This window comes from Notolepis coatsorum (assembly GCF_963971535.1).
Source record: "Notolepis coatsorum genome assembly, chromosome: 18".
Classification (NCBI taxonomy): Eukaryota; Metazoa; Chordata; class Actinopteri; order Aulopiformes; family Paralepididae; genus Notolepis; species Notolepis coatsorum.
This window is the reverse complement of record NC_140182.1, coordinates 94259344-94284488: the sequence shown is the minus strand read 5'-3', so window position 1 is coordinate 94284488 and position 25145 is coordinate 94259344. Positions and strand designations below refer to the sequence as shown.

Sequence of the window (25145 nt, the reverse complement as noted above, 5' to 3'; positions counted from 1 at the left end):
TTATATTTGTTTTGGTCCTGTGATTTATGGAGCGGAGAATCGCCGACGCCTACATGTGTGGGATTTACCCTGTGAGAAGACCAGTCGAGTCTGCGCCTCAGAGAGCCTGAGGCCGGCTAGCTTTCTTCACTGTGGAGCTACAGTCTACGGAGAACAGCTGTATTCGTCTGTGGATCAAGAGACTATTGCACCGTCTCCTGTACTTGGAGTCTCCTTAGTCATCGTTGACCAGACTCTCTACTACCGACAGATCCTCTACCCCTGCTGGCTTACAACCGGGGGGACCCTTCCAGTATCTCCCGCTATATATTACTAGTGTACCATAGATATAATTCCCTAAGATTCAGGTTGTATAATTACCTCCTGCGTAACCAGAGAATGGACATTCATTATTGATTTGCCTACGCACATTCCTTTGCCTTACAAGTGCATTCAAAGTATAATAGAGAAGTATATTATGTACCTTTTGCTGCAATAAATACTTAAAGACAACTTTGTGTAGAACCGATTCATTGTGGGAAGTGTTCATCATATATATATATCATGTACTGTATGGCCAGTAATTAAAGTACATAAAGCGGTAGTGGTTTAATGATACCATACTTATCAATACAGTCAGGGAATTGTACCCCTCAGTTACAAGCCAATGTGCATATCGATCTACCAGAATCCGATGATTGGTGAGGAAATGCTGCCGGCGATCACATGGCCTGACGGTAGGAAAATATTACCCCAAATTACAGCTGGATTGGACATTGTTTTATAACGTGATAGACTACTGACATTGGCTACCGGAACGCACACTCTATTGCTAATCAATAATACTGATCGGCGTTCCCCGCCGCCCCCATTTCATCCATAGATGCTCTGTAATAGTCCGGATGCTACGCAGTTTGTTTTATTTCATTCGTATATATACAGCAGAAATGGCGTTTGATATAACGGCGCCAACGTTTAGCCTTTTTTGCAGCCTCCTGCAGAAAAGCCTAGACGAAAAGCGCGATATACCTTATATTCACGACGCTATAAAATGACAACCAACCGATGGATTTTTATTTTCTTTAAGCCATTATGAAGGCACGGTTTATGCACTCAAGTGACAATGAGAATGGACAGATAGCAATACTATAAATGATATATAAAGCTCTTAGAAAGTACATCGGTTTGTTTACAATCCTCTGTCCTCTGAGGCCTAAATCGCCACAGGGGGGGGGGGGGGGTCGCCATAGTGTTAAGGGCAGTTCAGTATGCAAATGCTTACAATCATGCACGAGCATAGACGGTAAGAACATTGGTATTTATCAACACGGAGTGTGCGTAGGACCTGTGCACGCACAGTTGATAAATCCCGATTTTTCTGTGCGTAGAGACATTCTAAATTCTGCGCTTAGGAACGAAAATAGAACACTTTCTACGCATTATTGATAAATGAGGGCCTTGGACTTTTCGTTCTATCCCTGACAAGGCAAATACAAATGTTGATCTGTCAATGTTGTTATATGTTTTTTTGTCAATAAATCTAAAAAGAAATAAAAATTTTCTATTGTCTACAAGCTAAATACATCTTCTACTTCATATAACCTCTGCAAAAGTAAAGCCATTTTCTTTGCTCTCATTTACATCCTATCCGGGTTAAGTTTCACTTTCGGTTTTGGTGAAGTTGTAATGAGTCTTACCTTGTTGCCTTGTTGGATTTCAAGGAAGATCTTAGCCGAATCAGTTTGAAGCACAAGGGCATGTGTCGATGCCACCAGTGCAATCTTTGTTTTCCACGTCACCCCTGTGCTCGTGGGATGCTTGCACGCCCTCGTGCGCGATACGCAATCTCCAGTGACCTCTTTCCCACTAGCCTACGGTGTTCTAGAACGGCAATTAACTAATGGGAAAAAGCTCCAAAGCTCCAAGTTACTGCCATGGCTTTTTCACGGAGTCCAGATGGTACCTGTTAAGCATGTTTGTTTACCCTGTTGATTACTACTAAGTGCAAACCATTTACATAAACTGGACATTCAGAACGCATACATTACTCATCTATGAATGCACTATGCTTGTAAAGTAACAGGGTCATAACACATTTGTAACACGTACTTCTTAGTCGAGGGTATATGCAGAGGCAGCCTGTCGTCACTGAAAATGTAAATAAAGTACATAATGTACGTTATGTTATAGCCATAAGTTATATATTTAAGTGTTGTATTGAAAATGTAACATGTGTACGTATTACCAAAAAGTGCATAATATTACTTATTCAAAAGATTTAAACTTTTTACATTTCCCCTGCTTGGAATCAAACCATAACCTTAACCCTAACTTTATATCTTAACCATTAACCGTTAAGCCAATGTTAAAACGAACCTTAAATATAATCATATTTAGATAGTGGTGAGAGCACTCACATGTGACTGTGATGATTGGTTCAACTCCTGGTTGCGGATTAAAATATATTACTTATAGTCATTCAATTCATTCATTCAAACCTTTATTTATTCTCGAAAAGACAATCGAGGTCACCCTCATTTTCAATGTCGTCGAGACTTTACAGACATTTCAATGCACACATTTCTACAATATAACAATAATAAATATGAATAACTATGGACAACAGTCCAGAGTGCCCCACAGCAATTAGTATAAAATGAACACACAATTGACAGAATAAAAAACAATGGATAAATTGCAGACATAAGAATAGGTATAAAATACAATACAAGTAGTGCAATGTAAACGTGCAGAATAGGCATAAAATAAGTACAATAGTACAATGTCACTCGAAGGCATGTGAACCCCCCCGGAAAACAGTCAGTCCCCCGAACACTCTACACATCAATCCCCACCACATAGCAATAGCCTACCTATAAGATAACATACATTATGTACCCTTTTTCCTGTGGTCGATTAGTTCTTTATTTACATATTCTGATGAGACCGTGTGGCAGAGTACAGTATATACCCACATCTCTCTCTGGCTAGGATACCTATCATCCTAATTAATCACCTTTCAAATGCAGTACATCGGTAGGTAACCTCCCTCAGCAACACATCCAGCTATGTGTCAGGAAGGGGTCATGGTGACACTGTTATTCCACAAGCATAATGCATTTATTGAGGAGTAACAAATTCTCTCTGAGTGTCTAGCTCATGTAAATTGTTACCATGCATTGTATATAGTGGGTTTTCTGGATGTATGATTGATTGATTGATTGATTGATTGATTGAAAAGTTTATTAACAGATTGCAGAATGGGTACAGTACAGTACATCTCAATACATACAATTGTTAAGGGGATGCAGACCAGAGAAAGACTTTCGTCTTGTTTACATCAGGGTCCCCCATTTTCAATTAATCAGGACATATATGACATACATGACATACAGATAGACAGTACTGCTACATCTATACATTTATGACATATCAGATTTGCAAATACAGTACTGTTTGTGATACAAAAGTGTCCAGAAAAGGAGTGTATATACATTTGGCGTAGAAACTGTACATTGGAGGAGGTTGGTGGGGTGGGGTTGGGTGGGTTGGGTGAGGGCTGTACATTGGAGGTGGGGGGGGGGGGGGGGGGGGGGGTTGGGTAGGGGACACACACACATTTTACACTGTACATTGGAATATTGACAAAGCCTTACTTGGTCATTTACTGTACACATGTATACATTTATACAGATCACAGCAATTCGCACACAGGATCAGAATGGTTTATAATGTGTGCGGTAATGTGTAGAACATGCATTCCTTTGGCACACGCTCAGCTGGTATGAACTTGGCCACTAACACGGGTCTTGCCCTTCACAGGGAGACGAGGAGTCCAGCCTGGGCCTTCCCACCAGCCCCTTCATGGACCGCTCGGCCCCACAGTTGGCCAAGCTCCAGGAGTCCTTCATCACACACATCGTGGGGCCCCTCTGCAACTCCTACGACTCGGCCGCTCTCATGCCCGGACGCTGGGTGGAGGCTAACCCCGAGGCAGAGGAACCAGGGATGGCGGAGAATGAGGAAGAGGAGGAGGAGGAAGAGGATACAGCAGAGGAGGACGCATCCACCGGCTCTGAGGCATCACGTAAGGACAATATGATAATATGATTGAGAGCGTGTCTGTTGTGGTACACAGGACAAACTGATGTGTGATGTGTGTTTGCATCTGCATTGCTCCAAGTATACTAAAAGTAATCTCCCATATAGACACATACGGTGACCAAATCCATACAATCCAACTCGTAAGGTAATACTCAATACTCAATACATAATGTACAAAGCATTTGCTTGAAATATAAACATTTAGATTAGCTCATTTATAGAAATGCCGGCTCTGGTGTTTCAGTACACACTTGAAGTGCCTGACAGATGAGATCCAACCATTCTTCTCTGCTCCGTTTGCCTGGAGACTTGCTATTGTATTGACATGGCTGTAAATTGCTTAGCCTATTTGTAATTGTGCCCAATAGTGATGAAAAAACGACTACATATAGCTGATTTGATTGTTCTATGTTCAGGGTTTGATATTTTTAACGGCTGGATCTTTAGGTTTTGGCAGATATGTTTGATGAGATTTAACTAACATGATCATAGGGCGATAAACAGGTGAAATAGAGCTAAATGGCTGAGCAGCAGAAACACTGTAGAACAGAACATAACATGTAGGCTGATATAATGTCTTCATAGTTGTTGGGCACCTTAAATGTGCTTAATGTTACGTTAAATGTAGTTTTGTGAGTCAGAGAAGTGAATAATTTCTAAGGTATATTTCATAACTGAATAAACAAACTGTCCCCAGAGGAAAATTGGATCCTACAGTACATGAAAAGTTATAATATAGTTAAAATAATTCCAAGAATTACAGTAAATGTCTTTTGGATTCTTTGGCTGAATGTCTTGGATTTGATCATGTCAGTGACAGTTAAGTTAGTATTATGAAGCTGTACACAGCTGCCAGATGTGGCAGTGGTCTTGCTAAATTAATCAGGCAACTTTTTTCTAACGGTAATTGAAGGATGAAGGTCTGGATTGTGTCAAATACATATTAGACATATATAATCACTTGTTGGAATGTTGATTCCTTTAGATTTTCTGTAAAATGCACCACTTTTATTTGTGCCATTTAATTCAATAATGTAAAGTTGCACAATTTGTTCATGGAGTTGAAGCATTTAAGAATGTTATTCCTCTACGACTAGACTATGAGTGTGTGTGTGTGTGTGTGTGTGTGTGTGTGTGTGTGTGTGTGTGTGTGTGTGTGTGTGTGTGTGTGTGTGTGTGTGTGTGTGTGTGTGTGTGTGTGTGTGTGTGTGTGTGTGTGTGTGTGTGTGTGTGTGTGTGTGTGTGTGTGTGTGTGTGTATGTGTGTGTGTGTGTGTGTGTCTGTGTGTGTTCAAGTTCTTTATTTGTCAAATACACAGGGGGCATTGCAGGTATGTGTGTGTGTTTATGTATGTGTTTTCATTTTATCTCTGCATGTAGTTGATGTGAATGACATAAAACATATCACATTTTTACATACAATGATATTAATACGTTATTACATTATCTGGTGATGTTATTACGTTATACATCCAAAAGGTTTTACTCATCATACGTTATTACATTATACAGAACGATTTGTTACATGTATTATATGTATTACATTATCTGACAAGTTATTACATTATCCTGTATTATTACATTGTCCGGTATTATTACATTATCCGGTGTTAACACGGTAGACAGCAGTGCGTCCCTCTGTCCCAGTGAGACAAGGCACGCTGGTGTATAGGCTACTTATGGGTCATTGGTGCATGGTTGGTGATAAATAACTAGACAAAACAATAAAAATGTATATATTTAAAATTTGTATACAATAGTTTCTTGAAATACGGGACATTCTTTGGTGTTTTGCGGGACAAAGGGCTAAAATGCGGGACTGTCCCGCACACATCGGGATGTTTGGTCACCCTATACACAGGATCAACTCCACGTTGATTTATTTCTTAAAGGTGACATGTACTATATAAATGTCATTTTTCAGTCTCTAGCATTGTATTATAGTAATAGGAGTTCGTATCAATGTGTTTTAGTGTCTAAATACCATATTGGCGGATTGCTCTGATTCAGGTCAGCCCCTTTCCTCCTCCAGTAAATCAGGCCATTTTGATTTGAACGACTGAGTCACGTCATTCGGACGCTGGGTAGCGCACAGTGATGCGATTGGCTCTGTGGTTGGAGCTAATGCCCGCCCCCATTCTACCTAGACTAGACAGCGAGTGGAAGCCACTTCCTCATGCTGCGAGGCGGAGTGGGGCCCGACGCCTCTGCGTGCGCTCCAGCGTTTCCGTTAGCCGGTAATTACCGGTATTTGACCGGCATAATCTGTTGAAGTCCGACATATTTAATCTCTCCGGTCTTAATGTCTGGTGAAAATAATTCCCTGAGTCTAAGCACAATTTGATTATTTGAATTGTATTAAAATAGACTAAAATTAAATAGCCTATGCGATGAACGAAACAATCATTACATTTGTTTCATCGTTGCTTCTAATAATGACAACGACGTTGTCAGTGAGAGCTTAGTGCTGGGTGTGCAAACTTTTGTGAAGCTGCAGAGCCGGAGCAGCAGCAGCACAATGCAGTACTCCAGCAGTACTCCAATTCAGCCATTTTCAATTCAATGTTGGGTGGGGGGCGCTGCTGTGCGGTCCCCAGAAAAGAGCCAATAACAGCTGAATCTGCTGCTCTGCATCGACATACTCTCGCAAATAAGTCATTGGGAGGTGGAGAGAGAGAGAGTCGTCACGCAAACCCACGATAATGTTGCCGTCTCTCTGCCAAATTTCTCAGTTCTTCGCTTGATATAATTAATACAAATGTCCAATATAACGGAATTCGTTAGCTCATAAAAATGTGATTATAACAGACTGTTGTTTATTAATGTCGGGCGACTGCCCACAGACACCTATTTGATTTAAAGTCGGCAGCAGCACGAGTCTCGGGACTTATTTTATTTGGAATATAATGACTTTATACGCAAAAGTAGCCTAGTTTTAAGTAAAAATATTATAAATCTACATGCCTTGATGATGTCATTCTTTTGTTTTGTTGTCATTCTTTTGCCTATCAATTGTTTTTAAGCTCAATAAACTCTGACCGGAATTTCTCTCATTTGACCGGTAGATTGAAATCTACCGGACACTGAGGCCGGCAACAATTTTTTCTAACGGAAACCCTGGTGCGCTCTGGAGGGAGAGAGGGAGAGAGAGATGGAGAGAGAGGGAGCACTTGGGGGGGGGGACCTGCTGCGCGGCACACAGGAGAGGGGAGGAAGGGAGGCCCACAAGTGTGCAGAGGTGTCGGGTTTCGCTCTGGAAGAAGCTCTCTCTCTCTCTCTCTCTCCCACCCCCCCCCCCCCCCTCTCTCTCTCTCTCTCTCTCTCTCTCTCTCCCTCCGGAGTATGTGCAGAGGTGTCGGGTTTCGCTCTGGAAGAAGCTCTCTCTCTCTCTCTCTCTCTCTCCCACCCCCCCCCCCCCCTCTCTCTCTCTCTCTCTCTTTCCCACCCCCCCCCCCCCTCTCTCTCTCTCTCTCTCTCTCTCTCTCTCTCTCTCTCTCTCTCTCTCTCTCTCTATCTCTCTCTGTCTACCAGTCGCTGTGTGGGCTGACTGTCACTCAAAGTGCTTATGGGCGGAGCCAGGCCATAACAGCCTGAAATCTTGAAGCTGGAAAATGATGGTTTTGAGTACTTGATTAGAAATATAAAACAATGCATTTTTTTTTTAAAAACCTTACAGATGTCTTCAATAGACTAACAGGAATTGTGTAAAGTTGCCCAAATAGTGCTAGGAATAGCAGTTTGACTCAAATGTACTTTGTCCTTTGGAATTGTGGGTCTTCAGGGGAGTTAAATCCTTGCAGGAAGTGTTCATGTTATTTTAATCCAACCATTTCTCCCCTGCCCATTCCCAGAGAAACCAGCACCCAAGAAGAGGAGGAAAGCCTTCTGCCAGATCACCCATCACCTGCTGGAGAACCACGAGATGTGGAAGAAGGTCATCGCGGAGGAGGCCCAGAAACAGGGGGTGGAGTCTGTCCGACTCAACAATGTAGCAGAACCAATCTTGGCTATTCACGAGGAGGAGGAGGAGCCAGGCAGTAAAGAGGAGCTGGTGGAGGGGGAGGAGCCGGAGGAGGAGCCAGAGGAAGAGGTGGAGGAGGAGGAAACACAGTGGCCACTCCCTCCACAGGAAGACTCTGAACCTACAGAGGAACTAGAGGAAGGGGACCCTCAATGAAAAGGCTCACGGGAAATAGGGCGTCAACCAGAACGTGAAGAAGTGGTGTTTTTATATCCTATCAACAGACTTTTTTCTTTTTTTTTGCACATCACTTAGACACAACACTGTAGAAGTTTGGGAAATTTGTGCCTATAAAGAGAAAAAGAACAGGGTGGGCGACATTGTGTTTTTACACATTTGATCTGAAAATTCGGCTTCACCAGACGCTCAGACCGCATTCTTGAGGAGATTTTCCATATTGCAATACGGGATCCTCAATGTACTTTGCGATACAGACTCTTTTGCTAACTTCGAGAGAAGAGGAAGACATGGTCCCACAGACCTCAACTCATTGTGTAAACACAGAACTGCAGGAACTCGCTGCCAATTTATATATAAGAAATATTTTCTAAATGCAATTATATGTAAGACATCACACTCACCTGTACTTGTGTTCCATCTATAGGGGTGGGATTTCGGGGGGGTGACGTGGGCCGGGATGAGGTTTCCTTTTTTATATAATGTGGATTATAAAGGGAATCAAATGAGACACACCTGAGCATCTTTACCTTGTTTCTTTTCCATTTGCGTCCAAAACAACAAACTTGCGATCTTCTAGTGGACAAAAAAGCAAGTGTTCTGGTGAGATGTTGGTTTATATTTAAAGATATTTTTTCCTCTTATTGCCAAATTAAGTACATTTATTGTGTATTTGTGTCCGTTTAGAAGAGGAAGGTTTGAGATTCAAAAGGGACTCTTCGTCTCACACCTTGTGTGCATGAGTGTGTGTGTGCATGAGTGTGTGTGTGCATGAGTGTGTGTGTGTGTGTGTGTGTGTGTGTGTGTGTGTGTGTGTGTGTGTGTGTGTGTGTGCGTGTGTGTGTGTGTGTGTGTGTGTGTGTGTGTGTGTGTGTGTGTGTGTGTGTGTGTGTGCATATGTATGTGCATGTGTAACAGTGGTCGCTAGGTACTAGCAGGCACTTTGGCTCGGCACCTGTCCTCCTACGGCCTCGAACCGTGAACCCTCCACTCACCAGCATGCATGTATGTTAAAAACCATGGTCTTATCCGTTCTGCCACCTGAAAAGGATCCAATTCAGGTGGCGAAGTGGAAGGTATTTAACTTAGGAGTGAGTTTACACCAAGGGGCCACCATCTAAAAGCAAGCTTTTTAAAAAAGAAAATTAATTGGCTTAGCTAATGTCTGTGCAGTTGTTGTACTCTTATTGACAGTCCCCAAACGTTATGGCTCGAATGTCTGCATAAGACCATCAACAGTGTTGGTAATTCCTAGATTTGCGAGTATGAAAAGAGGAATACTGGCATGCGATTGTCTTTTAAAAGGTTTTCGTATAAATAACCGTAGAACCATGCAAACTGTGTTACACACCAGAGAGAAGCAGAAACATTATTCCACCACATTCTTTTTGACCAGCCAAGGATGTTTCCTCGCAGGCCTGACGACACGACACATAAAACACTGTATTCAATTCTCAGAATGTTTTGGCAAAAAAAAAGCAAAGCACTTCTGTCCCCCCAGCACCCGGTGACCACCCTGACCACACATTTGGACTTAGCCTCAGAATGTTAACTCTTTCAGGTGTACATATTTTGGAACGTTTTCTTGGAATTCTATCTTGAAATTATCTAGAATTCTAAAGTTTCAATGATAACAGACTTTTGAGCACTACGCATCTTTACAATGCTCAGTGCTCAAAATTATATCTTGCATGTGAGATGTTACACCTGAAAGGGTTAATAGTTTTTAGAACTATATTTCAGAACTATATTTCAAGGAACTAAAAGGTTTGTTCAGCCCATTGTTGTCTGTGTTTTCCACCACGGTTTAAAGAGCCGCGAAGATTAGGCAAATGAGTCCGCTGACATATGAAAAAGGTCTCAAGTAGGCATTCCAGTGTCTCAATAATAGTTAACTATACTAGAACACATACATTTTCTCTGATCAGATATTCATGATCACAGTTAAATGAACAGACGAATGTTCCCTGCATACTCTTTTGACATAATTGGTCCTTGCATTGAACAGGAATGTGCAACAGACCGCACAATTCACTGTTTTTTAAATGTTCAATCTGCTATGAAATGAAAGTGATGCCAGGTGTTAGTCTTATCCTATTTTATCCCTATTGATGCTGCATTTTTTAATACTTCACCTATAATCACAACCCTGCCTAGCTTACACAATATTGTTGTAACTAAGAGATTCTCAGAAAATAACTATTGTTTTCGTGCATAGATCGCTTTTGATCAACTTCTAATACGAGTTTCACGCATTGGAACTAACGTTAGGTTTGACGTGTGCATTTCCTGGTTGATAAGATTACGATGGCCTAGTAATAGATCTTTAAATACCTGCAAACATAAAGACTGTTCTGACAGCACAATTGTGATATAACTAATAGGTTTGCGGAGAAAAAAATGTTTTTGGTCATAGATCACTAGATGTATCAACTCCTGGCCCATGTATTGAGAATCCTTCTGAGCTCCTCCTCTGGGCCTCTCAGGGAGCCATCCATGGCTTCAGGGTTAAAGAGCAGGTGATATCGCTCATATGATCATGTGCCAAAACGGGCCGTGTACTGTACTGTATGTGGGCCTCCACTCTCAGAGGGTGGATCAATTCGATTTGTTACATAGTAGTAGGTCCCCATGATATGAGATTCCAGATCTGCTATGGAGGAAATTAACTCACATTTTTCTAATGGCAAACATGATGACATAGCTGTGGTATCTGGTCAGGCAATGAATCAATCAGGGTTGAGGCCTTGTCATTCTTCTCATTGATTCCACAAGTGACTTGGCAGAGAGTACTTGTAGGTACACACCTTTGTGATTTCACAAGTGACATGGCAGAGAGTACTGTAGGTAAAGACCTTTATGATTGCACAAGTGACTTGGCAGAGTATTAAAGACCTTTATGATTTCACAAGTGACTTGGCAGTGAGTAGGCCTACTATACTGTAGCTTTGTGACATTTTGCACCAAACATCTAGTGAAGGTCAAAATCAACGTGATAAGGGAATGAGTGGATATGCATAATGTATATTGTTTAAATACTTGAACCCAAAAATCATCATTTGTACTGTATATTAATTACTCACCCTGTGATGCCTTGAATAACATTTTCCCTTGCATACCTCCATGGTGAACATAGAATCCAAACTATTGTAGCCATACTTCATGAATTGAAGTTAACGGGAGCCAATTTTAACAACAGCAAAACATAAATATATATAAATAAATATATTCCAAGTCTTGTGTATCCAGTCGTAAGCTCAGTACCTCCCAAACACAAACATTTCCAGTTAAACACAGGAACGAGTCGTGTGCTCAGGAACGTTTTGCCTGGCATTTGCCTGGCATGTGTTTGGGGAGGTACTGAGCATACGACTGGATAAATGAGAGTTGGAATATACTGCAAAATGTGTTTGGTACTTTGTAAATGGATGTTTTGATATAGTTTTGCTGTTGTTAAAATAACTTAAATTCATCAAGTATGGCTACCATTTTTGGGATTCTACGTTCACCGTTGAGGAAAAATTTAATCTTCATGAATTCAAGGCATCACAGCTGGTGAATAATTAGATATCTTGGTGAAGTGCTCCTTTAAGGGAAGTTGTTTCTCAGAATTTTCAACAGACATATATATATATATATATATATATATATATATATATATATATATATATATATATATATATATATATATATATATATATATATATATATATATATATATATATATATATATCTTTTTAAATATATATATATATATATATCTGTTGAAAATATATATATATATATATATATATATATATATATATATATATATATATATATATATATATATATATATATATATATATATATATATAATATATATATAATAATAAAGTCACTCCTAAAACCTGTCTTTTGATGGGAGTTAACAACACACAACATGATCATGTTACACAATGTAATAATTATATAAAGGCCTGGCAGTAATAATACATGGAGAGAGAGATGAAACATCCAAAGATAACATGGTTCATGGTACCATGCAGACAGAGCTCTATAGTAACGCATGACAGGGAGCCACATAACCAGAGATAACCAGCAGACAAACACACTGACATGGCCGACCGCACCTCGTGTGAGGGAGACCCCCATTGTTATCAGATTTACATTTCATATCTTCCCCAGAAAAGAAAAAGTGCAGTGACACAACATCCTGAAGTGAGGTGGAAACTGAATGTGTGTCTGTGTGTAGAGGGGGCGGGGCAAAGACAAAAAGACCATGTGAAAGATCTTGAGTTGAATTAGATGGATGCTTCACTCCCCTGCCTGATGGTCAAGTTACTGTCACAACAAATTGGAGTGAAGACTCTAATCCCGAGTCTGGTTCTCACAGCCTAAATGCACGGCCTGGACTACTGACTGGGCATACCGGCCAATTCCCCGGGGCTCCAGACCACCACAGGTCCCGAGAGCCCTAGGTTTAGATTCATCAAAGCCTTCATCAAAAGGCCCTAGAAATGAATATTATAATTTTTTTCTTTTCTTTTTTTTAAGGTGAGAATGCCCCCCAAACCCCCTAGTCATGTGTCATGTCTGTCCCCTGAGGGACAGGGGGGGCCCATAACACTGTCTTGCCCCGGGCCCCCTACTGGCAGAATCCGACCAATGCCTGAATGCATAACTGAATCTTCCCTCACTGTCACATTCAGCCTTGTTGCCGGAGCTCTTGATGTTCTCTGCTATCTTCTACAAGCCTGTTTTTCAAGGAACTGAATGGCATTGGGCATCGACCTCACAGGGACGGGAAGGTCCTGGTTGTCTTCTTCGTGTCTGTGACTTCATTGACAGATGCAACGAGACAAACATGGAACATAGTGTCCTCTTTATCCCTGCAGATCCCATATTAACATGTTAACACACAATGTTCCCGACCATGGTTGAACAGCACATCAGGGCCACTGCCAAGCACACCTCCACTGCATATGTGTGTGTGTCTGTGCGGTGTGCATGAGGGGGCGGGAGGAACTCAGGATGGCGTACGTGAGTAATTGTGAATAATTGGCTGACCTACTGATTAGAATGGTGTTAGACGCAGCCTATCCTTTATACCCCAGGTCCCGAATCAGACCAGAATTCCTACGTCACCACTGGACCCGGACAATTCCACAGTCCACATTTCATTTTCCGTCTTTTGCTTGTCAATGATAATATGTGGACTCGTCTTGTATGTCCTTTATACAGTTGGGCTACTATGTATGTCGTCTCATTCATCCCTAATGAGCTACCGGTATAATCATATTACTGACACAATGGAAATTGATGATTCAGCTTCTGGAGAACTGGGTTAGCAGTCAGTCATCTGTGTGATATAGGCAAGATGTTCAGTGCATGACACAAATCATTATGTATTTGGTTGTTATTCAGGTTTGTAGGAGAGATAGTGGGTTTTATCTAACTTCCATTCCCAGCTTCCACTGTATGCATTTACATCGCCATGTCGTTACTGCTGGGTGAAAACCTCGGGTCACTCGAATTAAGAAGAAACTACCTTCATTTCGGATTGACACCCATGTATTTTATGAAGTTCTGCATTGGTTTGAATGGGTTTCATGGTCCATAGGGTCATGAAACTTGCTCATAAAATAGAGTACCATTGGAGATACAAGGTTTTAACCCAACAGCAGCGATAGGCATGATAGTCCACTGCATAGGGAATTCTTCCTCGACTCTTGTGTGTGAGTGTGTGCGTGTGTGCGTGTGTGTGTGTGTGTGTGTGTGTGTGTGTGTGTGTGTGTGTGTGTGTGCACACCCCTCGCGCTCCATTATGATGAATATTTGAAAGATTCCCACTGCTACCCTCCAAACAATATACTTTGGAAATCTCCAGTATCTTAATTCCAGGTTTTCTGCTCTTTGTTTGGCTGATAGAGCTGATCGAGTTGTCAGATCTCATAGCAGGTGGTGCATAATGTCTCTGTTAACCAGACGCTCTGTAATTCCTCACAGAGGAAGTCACAGAGCTCCTCAGATGGTAATTGTTAGTTGTTCACAGACGGTCTTATGGCATATTTCTTCCCAAGCCTCCCTGTGCGTAGCTAGCCTATTAGAGGAACACACTGACAAGTAAACACCTCGGATTAATTTATTTGGAAGTGGATGGGACTGTGTCCATTATTTTATTTTGCGTAAGGGATCACATGGGAGATTGAGTCCCCATTCCACCTCCCTACCAGTTAGCCCATCCTATGCCAACACTTGCAGTTGAGCTAATATAAGTCCATTTTTGATATTGTACTCCTATATGTCTTCATTGGTTTTATTTGATTGCCATACTTATTGACACATGTACTATCATTTACCATGGAAACCAAACAAGCTTTACAATTCTGTAAAACAAAAAAAATGAGACTTGTATTTTTATATAGTTGACACACGATTAAGTGATTAATTGTTTTCTGCTCACTAGTACCTTGCACTTACCACATGTAGCAATACTTACACAAGGAAGAATAATGTCCAAATACACAGTATTTGTTAAAGTAAAAATTATTCATTTCCTTGCAGGTTGATGCTCCATTTTTTGTACAATATATATGCTGTACAGTAAAGAAATATTAAAACTACAAAAACTCTTTTAGATGTACATTATTTATTTTTACCATTTTGTAATTTAGACACTATACTGTAGCTACTATATTGCCAGATTTACTGGAAGTGCCTATTGGTATTATGTATCATACAGTGAATTATGTTGGGAGATCATTAGAGGTTGTCACAGGCTGAACAATGTGGATGTTGTAATGTGAAAACATTGAATTACAAGACTTTAATTTCTGTGGTATTCAGGTCTCTGTCTATTTTATTTTTTTATTATTTAAATGTTCAAAACTAGGATATTTATCTGCAGTATTGGTATCACAAGACATTAACTCATTCACAGCCAGCATGTATCCCCATCCCTGCTGTCAATGGACCACGCTTTAAAAGATAGGCATTTTCACGGTGCGTCACGATGTTTGCAGAGCTATATCTATATTCTATATTATAGCTATGGAGACAATACTATGGCTCATTTGACAGTCACTATCTCTCGTCCAACATGTATACGTTCATGTATACGTTTGTGTGTTATCCCGTAGTGAATATTGTATAGATTCAGACTGATCCGGGCTAATTCCTGGAAGCTAAGTTATGGAGCGCTATGTGCATTTTGCGAAAGTCGTTTGCGTTGCTCACCTGGACACGATACTATTTCCATATCAAAGGTATATAATAGGTATTATGTTTCATCATGGAGGCATCAAAGGGGGGGGGGGGGGTCGTTTTGTGATGCTCTGATCGTCAGCAACGGCATATACGTTTTGGAATACGTGACGGCCGTTGCGATTGATGTGAAATCATTGTAGGATCGAAGTAGGATGATGTCATATAGTCCTTACCTTTGCTAGGAGGTATTCCAAAATAAATATTCCAATTGTCTGATCGCGATTTCCAGTATTCATGTCCATCGGGTCCCTGACATGAAATGGGACAAACTATGCATCAAGTGTGCTGGACGCGTTCCAAGTGGCTCGAATGAAGCCTTTCACTTGCCCGGGTACCATTTCTCCGCCCGGACCATATAAAATGTAACACACAGTGTGAAATAAGGTTTCAAAGGGTAGGCGATACTGCCACCTAGCAGGATTCGGCCGGCATTGCAATCTCGGGGTCTCATAATGAGTCCCAATGATACACAGAGGTCCGTGAGACTGTATAGAATAAAAAAAAATCGAATAAAAGAAAAAACTATGAAAACGATCGAAAACCCGACTATACTCGGGTTTTGGCGCTCAACGCATGGCGAGATAGTGTTAATACAACAGCAACAATAACAATATTTAAAGATGAAGGTAAAAAGGCCTGTTCTCAACTTCCAAACCATAGCTACAGTTTGCTGGATGAAGTTAAAAGACATTATCCCTAAGGCGTAATCCAACAAAGTGCTGCCGGTATGTTTATGAATGAAACATATCACCATAGTAACAGTAATGGATTGTCATATTTTCCCCAATCCAACTCATTGCCATGCTATAAAAGCCTATTGTTCAACTCAGCCCACTGTAACTTAGAATTCTAATTCTAGACTGTAACTATCCAATAAAAGCCAATGCTCATCATAGTCCTTTTGGAAGTACAGGCAGCTATGATGTCCCACCAGGACTAAAAGACACACACATGCGAGGTCATGCAGGGTCACAACTTATAATAACATGACACGCCGGTGGCTTAGATCTTCTATTCTTCATTACTTTTATCTTGGATATATGATTTATATGACATTTTTTTAATAATAATAATAACAATAAAGAGGGGAAAAAAATACTTGAAAGTACTTCCACCAATTGCGTCATGGATTTGGTGGTCTACAACCAATCTTGGAAACTAACTAAAACAATATTCAATATTCAGAAAAACTGTGGGTTTCTAAAATTGGTCTATGGTAAACCATGCATTTCTGTTCCATTGTAGCCTACTATACAATCCAACAATCTTAGAAAAGCTATACTGTACCACCCCAAATGTAGCTGACTCTTGTTATCTTTGCATCTATAATCTTATATTATACAAGAAGTAAAGGCTATTCAACTCGTGGCCTGGGGGCCAGATTTGGCCCATGACACAAGACAAAGCAGCTTTTGATGAATGACTCTGTTCAAAACTGTCTCTTCAGCATCAATTTAATTTCATGTTCAGCCTTTTACTGAACTTCCAAAGACAAAGCACACAATTTCGATCTCCAGCTGTCTGCTGGCATAGACCCTGGAAATTCCATTGTATCCAATTGTGTGAACAGAATGTAATATTATAGAACAAACTCAATTCCAGTCCAAAGACCTGCAGAGGAAACCAAATATATTAAGCCCAGCCTTGGGACCATATCAACAGGACTGTTGACATATTCATAACGTGTTCAGTATATACATGGACAAGTTATCCCCATGGCAACAGAAACTAATTTGAGAAATGAGGTTTGACCGCCAGGTCAATAGGCTCAATATGGGAAAATATTACTCCTTTGTTACAATTACTAACTAGGAGTGCAGTGCCCGTTCAAAACGTGGCCGTTCTGAGCGCTTGCCCGTTGGGAACGAAGGTTATCCTATAACCCTAGTTATATGAGTATGGCGAGCGCTCTGCTCTATTGCAGGGGTTCCCAAAGTGGGGGTCGCGAGCCGCCGCGGGGGGGTGGCCAGATGATAAAAAAAATTAAATATAATGTTTAAAATTATTATAATTTTTTTTTATGCAGTCAGGCCACTGCACTTAGAAGCAAGCCAGGCCAGTGTTTCTAGTTGCAGCAGCGCAATAGTTAGATAACCTAGGTGGGGAACAACCAGGAGATCACTGCAACTCACACAAGTTTGATCTCAAGTGACTACCTGGTAAAATAAAGGTTAAATAAAATAAAAATCTCTCTCTCTCTCTCTCTCTCTCTCTCTCTCTCTCTCTCTCTCTCTCTCTCTCTCTCTCTCTCTCTCTCTCTTGCTCTCACACACACACAAAGGGAGCCGCATGTGATTGGTGGGGACCCTTACAAAAAACTGTTGTTGCTAATCATTGACACATGCTAGCCTGTAATAATCCCCCCCAGAAAAATCTACTTTGCATTTGATATATTGCAAATATATGCCATCACACACACTGGCATTTAAATGGTTAGAATTATAAAATGAATATGTGGTGTTATGATCAGGGCTGAAGTTGAATAAAAGATTGTATTTTTTCAATCTGACATTAAAAAAAAACAGAAAATCCATCAAAATCAGTGTTGTTGCTAATCATACATATGCTAACCTGTTTTTTAACAATAATTTGTGATGCCATCACAAACACTGACATTTAAAGGGTACAAATGAAAAAATTCCTGCACCAGAATGCAGGAAATGAAGTCTTTGTAACAAAAAATTTCCTGGTGGGGGACCCCCTGCTTAAAAAGTGGCCTGGCAGGGGCTATATTCTGCACTATATTTCCTGGCCTGAATGATTTCCCCAGTCCGGCCCTGGTTAAAAGCCTCCAATGCTTATTAGTGTGTGTGCGTTTGAACGTTTGCATGTTTGCATTTTATTTAAAAAAAAAAATTATTAAAAGAAATAATTATTTAAACAAAAAATTATTTACCTCCTATAATAGTGGGGGTCGCGGCTCTCTGACACCGTTATTTGGGGGTCGCGGCCTGAAAAGTTTGGGAACCCCTGCTCTATTGGAATGTTCCCCTATATCAAATATGATTTTGAAAAGCTTTCAGCAACCATGCACCACATCCGTTCGGCCACGCCCACATCCGCCCATGAATATAAGCGAGGGGCATGGCCGTACTCCTGCTCCTTGCGTCTTTCAACGCAAAAAACTGAAGACCAACAGGGGTCCTCAGTGAGTCAGAGCAGAGCGCTCGCCATACTCATATAACTAGGGTTATAGGCAGTGTTGTGCTAGTTACTGAAAAATAGTAACTCAGTTACTTTACTAGTTACTCATTTCAAAAGTAACTCCGTTTCTTTACTAGTTACTTTTTTTTTTGATCCACTTTTTCTCCCATTTTTCCATATTTTCTCCCATCCCAATTTCGTATCATCAAATTCAACCCTCCCCTGTCACGAACGCTGTTTCTTGCCTCCCACAAGCCGGCTGCAATGTGGACTAAGTCATACATAGCACAAGTCCCCTCCGGTACTTGAGGTAACAGCAGTCGCATCTTTTCACCTGCACAGCTCGATCTCTCAGTGTCGAGGAGTAACGCGTGGGAGGCTCACGCTGCCCCCGACACTTCCTGATTCTACTGCGCAGGCGCACCAACCGACTTGTAGGAGTCGCTTGTTCACAACGTTCGATCCCCACCCTTCAGTTTTCCCTCCCCGTAATACGGCCAATGTGTATTACTGCGGACGACCAGCCAAACTGAAAAACAATGTGGAAAGCTGGATTCGAACACACGAATCCTAGCGTCTCCACACTGGTGGCGAGTGCCTTGCCCACTACACCACCTAGCCGCCCTTCTTTACTAGTTACTTACACCCAAAAGTAATGCGTTACTGTGAAAAGTAACTATTTAGTTACTTGAAGAAGAAGAAAAAAGATTGCTCCCATGCAGATACAGATACTCAAAATCGGTTGATCAACATGACAGTTTCCATTCACATCACTGAACTCTGCTAAGCAATGTGGTCTAGATACAAACACAAATCTGACACAAACACAAATGTCCCGATGTAATAAGAAATACACCGTGCCTAATTGCTCGGGGAGGTTGAGCGCAGGCACGTTTAGGTTGAGCGCTTGCACGTTTAGGTTGAGCGCATGCACGTTCTAGGTTCTAGGTTCTAGGTTCTAGGTTGAAAATAAGTGCTTGAAGGAACAGCCTTGATATCTGTCGCCGGAGCGTTTCATTATAACCGTCTTGCAACGTTGTTTAAGATATCAATCGTGCATTGCAACGTTAGAATAGTTAGGATATCAATTGTGCATGAAAGGACTATATTTATATTGTTTGATTAGTATTGATGAGATTCCCTGGCAGATTTGTAGTCAAAATCCGTTGATCAACTTGAGTTTCCATTCATTTACATTCACATCACTGCACTCACCAGTGTCTGTCGAGATGTAACGTTAGTCCAGCAGCCCCTTAAACATTTTCTTTATCTCATTTCCATGTTGTACTGTATATTCTCTCTCCAAGTAGTTGGAAAAAGTTTTCCGTCCCATTTGCTGTGTGTCGCCTCGTATCATTCTACGCGGGTGGCGAGTGGATTTGGATGAGTCCTGGTAGTTAACGTTAGACTCCAGTATCTTTGAGCCAAAACACAAATGACATAACTAAAACGTTATTTTCTTTTCGCTCGACAAAAGAGAAATACGCGAGTAGCTGGGCGCTGCCATTATCAGTCAGGATCAGGAATAGTAAACAAAACACGCCCCCAGCATAGCGTTTTCCCCGCAGGCAGACAGGATATGAGGATAATAATAATAATAATAATAATAATAATAATCACTACCGCTCGCTATCAATCTACACCGTATATAACGCAAATAATGCAGTAACGAACCATTCAGTAACGCTATGGCGTTACTGAATTTCAAAAGTAATGCGTTAGAGTACTAGTTATCGCCAAAAGTAACTTCGTTACTGTAACGCGTTACTTTGTAACGCGTTAGTCCCAACACTGGTTATAGGATAACCTTTGTTATATTTCGTATGGCTTTACGCTCTGCTCTATTGGAACACAAGAGCGGAGCAGAGCGGAGAGCCCGACAAATGTACCTGCTGAGGTCCCCTACAACCATCAGAATACCGGGGAGGGTCCTGGCCCTAGTGAGGGGCGGGAGGGGGACAGGACATCGACTGTGTGAAGAGGGAACAGCACCCAACAAACGCACAGGGTGAGCAGACCGTGGGACAGAAGGGCCTGCGACTACCCGGTCCCGCACCCTGCGCGCTACCAGGGAACGTACGTGAAAACAAAGAGCTCGCGCCACAGCTCCCACACCTCGTGGGGTTGGGGTCGTTAGACCCTGACGCTACCCATGAGGTATTCCGAGGGGTCGGGATAAAAAAAAACCCGACCCCGCGGGTGAAGCCGTAGCAGCGGGGTGCAGAGGAGGTCCCAGCCCCAGTCCACACAAGGTGGACTCACCGCCGAGTCCGGGGGCCAGGACCCCCAGAAAAGGGGCCTGGCGAGGTCAATGAGGCCGTGGCATCGAGACCTCTCCAGATGTTTACTGGTGACACCACCCTCCACATCGCCAGCATATCGGACAGGGCCTACAACTCACCTTCTCCGCCTGGCATGCCGCGAAGACCCCCTGAGGAAGAGGCTCTGAAAAACTCCCGGAGGAGGAGGCTCTGAAGCTCTCCGAGGAGGCTTCCCCCCACAATCTCATGGGGTCAGCTGACGTACCGGGGAGACAACACTCCAAGGAGGTTGATCCCATAATCCAGGCCGACAGGTAACAAGAGCAGAACTCGACCTGCGCCCGGAGGACTGCGAACTACACAGGCACGCCTAAAGGGGCTGACTGCAAGAACAGTATCCCGGCGGAAAGGGTGTTTGGTATGCCGTGCACAATGTCATAATCTCGTGGGGCCACGAACCTCGCGGAGTCGGGGTTAACCGACTCCGCCAGTGAACTGACTTCACCACGAACCCTGACCCTGCCAATTTATTAATCCCGCGGGGTCGGGGTTACAGAGAAAGAGTTTGACACAATTGGCAGATGTATACTCGCGGGGAGCCGGGTCAAACCCGGCTCTACCAGAGAGTTGGCACACCGGGGAGACAACCATCCCAACAGAAAAGGTTGCTCCCCGATTAAAAAACCCTAAAACACAACTGCGCGTATACACAGGGTATACAATGCAGTTCATGGTGTTACAGGCTCAAAAAAGGGTTAACCCGGCGGCCGGCCAACAGGTAACGAGGGCAAAGCCCGACCTGGGCCTGAAGGACCGGAACTACACAGAGATGCATATAGGAGCTGACTGATAATGAGCAGCCCCTCGACAGCCCCCTCCCATCCCCCGGTCGAGCAGGGAGGGAGGGGTGAAAATAATTGAGTATACAACTCGTAGCGACGTTCGGCCCGCCCTGGCATCTTCCGCCCGGAAAAGCCCAGGACCCTTCGGGGCAATCAAAGTGTATCTGCGACCCGGCGAGCAACGGGTTAAACTGATCCGGTCTGGCGCAACCAGGACTAGTCCCGCCCCGTTGTCACGTCGCCGCCCCTCTCCAGGAGAGGGGGTTAGGTACACGTGTCGATCAAAACATCACAAGGGGCGCCACCAAGACGGTCAGCACGCGAACGCACAGCTCCCGGTGTCCCACCCAACGGGCGTGAAACCCCCCCACCAATGTTTGATCTACCCCGGCATTTCCCCCTGGAGATGCACGCGAGTCTTCGAGTCTAACCTATAGTGCGCTGGCGCTCGGTAGAGATAAAAACGTCCTTCCCGGCTGACCGCATAAAAAACGCTGTTTTTATGTTGTTGGACAAACCAGGGCGCGCCGGTCCCGAAGGTGGATTCAACCATTGAAAAGCACCCTGGGCCAGCGCTGATACCGGTCTCGTAAGACCAAACGTGACGTATGCTCGTGAAAAACCCGAGAACGGTGGCGCCAAGTTTCTAACAAGAAAAAGCCCCACAACGTCTCCCCCCGCTGTCTGGGACAACCAGCAAGGAGCTGGTCCCGAAAGGCACAGACATGGTTTTCTACATAACAAGCCTGGAAATAAACGCGTCAATTCCGCTCTTTATGTGAGAGGGGAAGACGTCGGCCTTACCCCAGAGAGACCTCAACGTGAGTGACACAATCGAAAAAGGGTTATTTAACAGAGTGGAAACAGCCCAATATACACAACTGTTAAAAGAAAGCAGAGCAGAAGGACCACAGCCTCGACTGCATCGCGTTACCTCTCATTTACAATCAGTGGCCTGCAGTGCAGGTCCTATAACTCACGGATACATCTCACGGCCAATAAGAAAACGCAAAGCCTGTGACGTCTTCAATGGCCAGGGATCCCCCAGTCCCACCCACCAATTCAGTGTGGGCTAAACGGGGAATCCCCCCCCCCCCCCCCCCCCTGCGCCGAGCGAGGATATACACACGTCGAGAAGACTGACAGGACGAGCCCTGCTTCCAGCAGAGAGAGAGAGAGGGGCGTTCGACTTTCGAACCACAACCCCCCGGTCCAAAGTCAGTTTTGTAAAGGATAATCATACCCATGGGGGGATTATTCTCCACCCCTCATTAACTACCCCACATTTGATACGAAACAACAAGCAAATGCAGACAGAGACGCGGCCGCCAGCCGTACGGCGTGTCACAAATGAAAGCACATACAAGCGTATCCGCTTCACATTCGTACGCCAAGTACAGCCGTTAACCCAGTCTGTGTAAGAGACGGTTCTACCCACGGCTCTGAACCAACCACGTAAAGTGAAAAACACCGGTGGAATAAAGAGAGGGATTTACATGCCACATGTACAAGCTCTGCAAGCCAACAAATAGCAACACCAGTCGCGGATTTCAGAGGCTACGTTTATTCAAAAAACGTGTTTCACCACATGAAACGCACAACACTCTTTATACAAGGAACACGTCGCCCGTCAGTACTTTAGCTGCGGGCGGCGGGCCCATTTTTTATTTCGCACCCCCGCCCAAAAATACAGTGAACAATCCAACTTTTTGTTACAACAAACAAAAGTTGCCTCAAAGGAGGGACCCTTAGGTCGCTTTCACATATAGTTTTGGTGGACTCGGTGCGGTTCTGGTGGTGAAGTTGCAACATTGTTGCATTCTTCATTTGGTTCGCCTGCGTTCACATAGAAATCTGTGAGGCGCACCGAACCTTCTGAACAATGTCACGCGGTCGAAAAGGGCGCTCGGCTATTGGACAGTGGAAATGTGTGTGTGGCTGCGAGCCTGTGTGTGCACGCGCGTGTGTGTGTGTGTGTCTGTGTGTGGACTGCGACTCGAGCCCTCCAGATCAGCGGAGGCGAGTTTTGACATGGCATTGATCCATTGTTCTATTGAAGCACATTACCACCATCCTCTCGCTAAACAACTTGTACCACTTGTACCACGTTGTTTTTATGAGTGCCCACAAGTAGCTGTTTTATTAATAATATAATAAGCAGCGTTTTTTCTTCCTTCTTCCCAAGATGCACAGATATATAGATAGATAGATAGATAGATAGATAGATAGATAGATAGATAGATAGATAGATAGATAGATAGATAGATAGATAGATAGATAGATAGATAGATAGATAGATAGATAGATAGATAGATAGATAGATAGATAGATAGATAGATAGATAGATAGATAGATAGATAGATAGATAGATAGATGCAGTGTGGTTGTTTTGCAGTGAATGAATGCTGCGAGCAGTGGTAAGGACCGGTAACAATAAGCACTTCCTATATTTGGTTCGCGTTTGGTTCGATGAAGCCGAACCGAGACCTACGTTTTCAGGCGGACCAGAGTTCGCCTGTTTGGTCCGCAAACCGAGTTCGACGCGCATTCACACAAACCCGAAAAACCGGACTATCGAATTCTGGTCCGATAATCCGGACCAAACAGCCCCTGTGTGAAAGCGACCTAAGTCCAACAAATGTATTGGGGGGGGGGGGGGGGGGGGGGGGGGGGGGGGGTAGGAGGGGAGAAATAACAGAGTGTTAATATACAGCCGGAGCCCCGCGTAAAAAACAAATGTATGAGGCCTCATTTTTGGAAGCACGAAGCGGCGCTTAATAGCCGCGAGTTGTGTTCTACAATGAAAAGACATCACGAACGAACACAGCAGCCAGCAACCGTGAGCACAAAAAATTGCACCTGTTCAAAAGGCGCATTTCCCGAAGCCCCACATTCTCCGTGTCACCAGCGAAAGACTTGTCGAGTCATGTCTTTTCACATTAACACGTGAAAAAATACAGACTGAATAAAAAAGAGAGGGGCAATGCAAGCTAACAACATAAATAGCAATGTCAATTGCGAATTCAGAGTCTGCGCCTGTTTTAAAAGGCGTGTTCTCAATGAATCCCAAACTTTCTCACACACAAGAGAACGCCACCCGTCAATTTGAGCTGTTATCAACAGAAAAAAACAACAGGCCCTCATGACTCATTTCATACGCGAGCTACCTCAAAATACACAGTGAACAAACCCATGCACGCTAAAAACTCGTCACTCCTTTAGAGGGACCTTTCTCATTTTAACGTATAGTATTTCGAGGGCAGAACAGAGGGAGAGAGAGATGAAAAACCCACTGCTGCAGTGACAGTACCAGCACAGTGAAACACTACAAGGTGCAGTCGCCGGCCCTTACCTGAACACGGCCCAGTTC

At 43.0% G+C, this 25145-nt stretch overlaps 1 protein-coding gene across 2 annotated transcripts in view; it reads left to right on the top strand.

Moving 5' to 3' along the window:
- The window catches only part of pde3a (phosphodiesterase 3A, cGMP-inhibited), a 242969-nt gene extending 231078 nt beyond the window's left edge, over nt 1-11891 (top strand). For both annotated transcript variants that reach the window (XM_084335423.1, XM_084335424.1), the window contains exons 13-14: nt 3802-4066; nt 7934-11891. In XM_084335423.1, the coding sequence (XP_084191549.1) occupies nt 3802-4066; nt 7934-8259 (591 nt within the window). In that variant the 3' untranslated portion in view covers nt 8260-11891. The remainder of the gene's footprint in view (nt 1-3801; nt 4067-7933) is intronic.
- Nucleotides 11892-25145: the final 13254 nt, after the last annotated feature.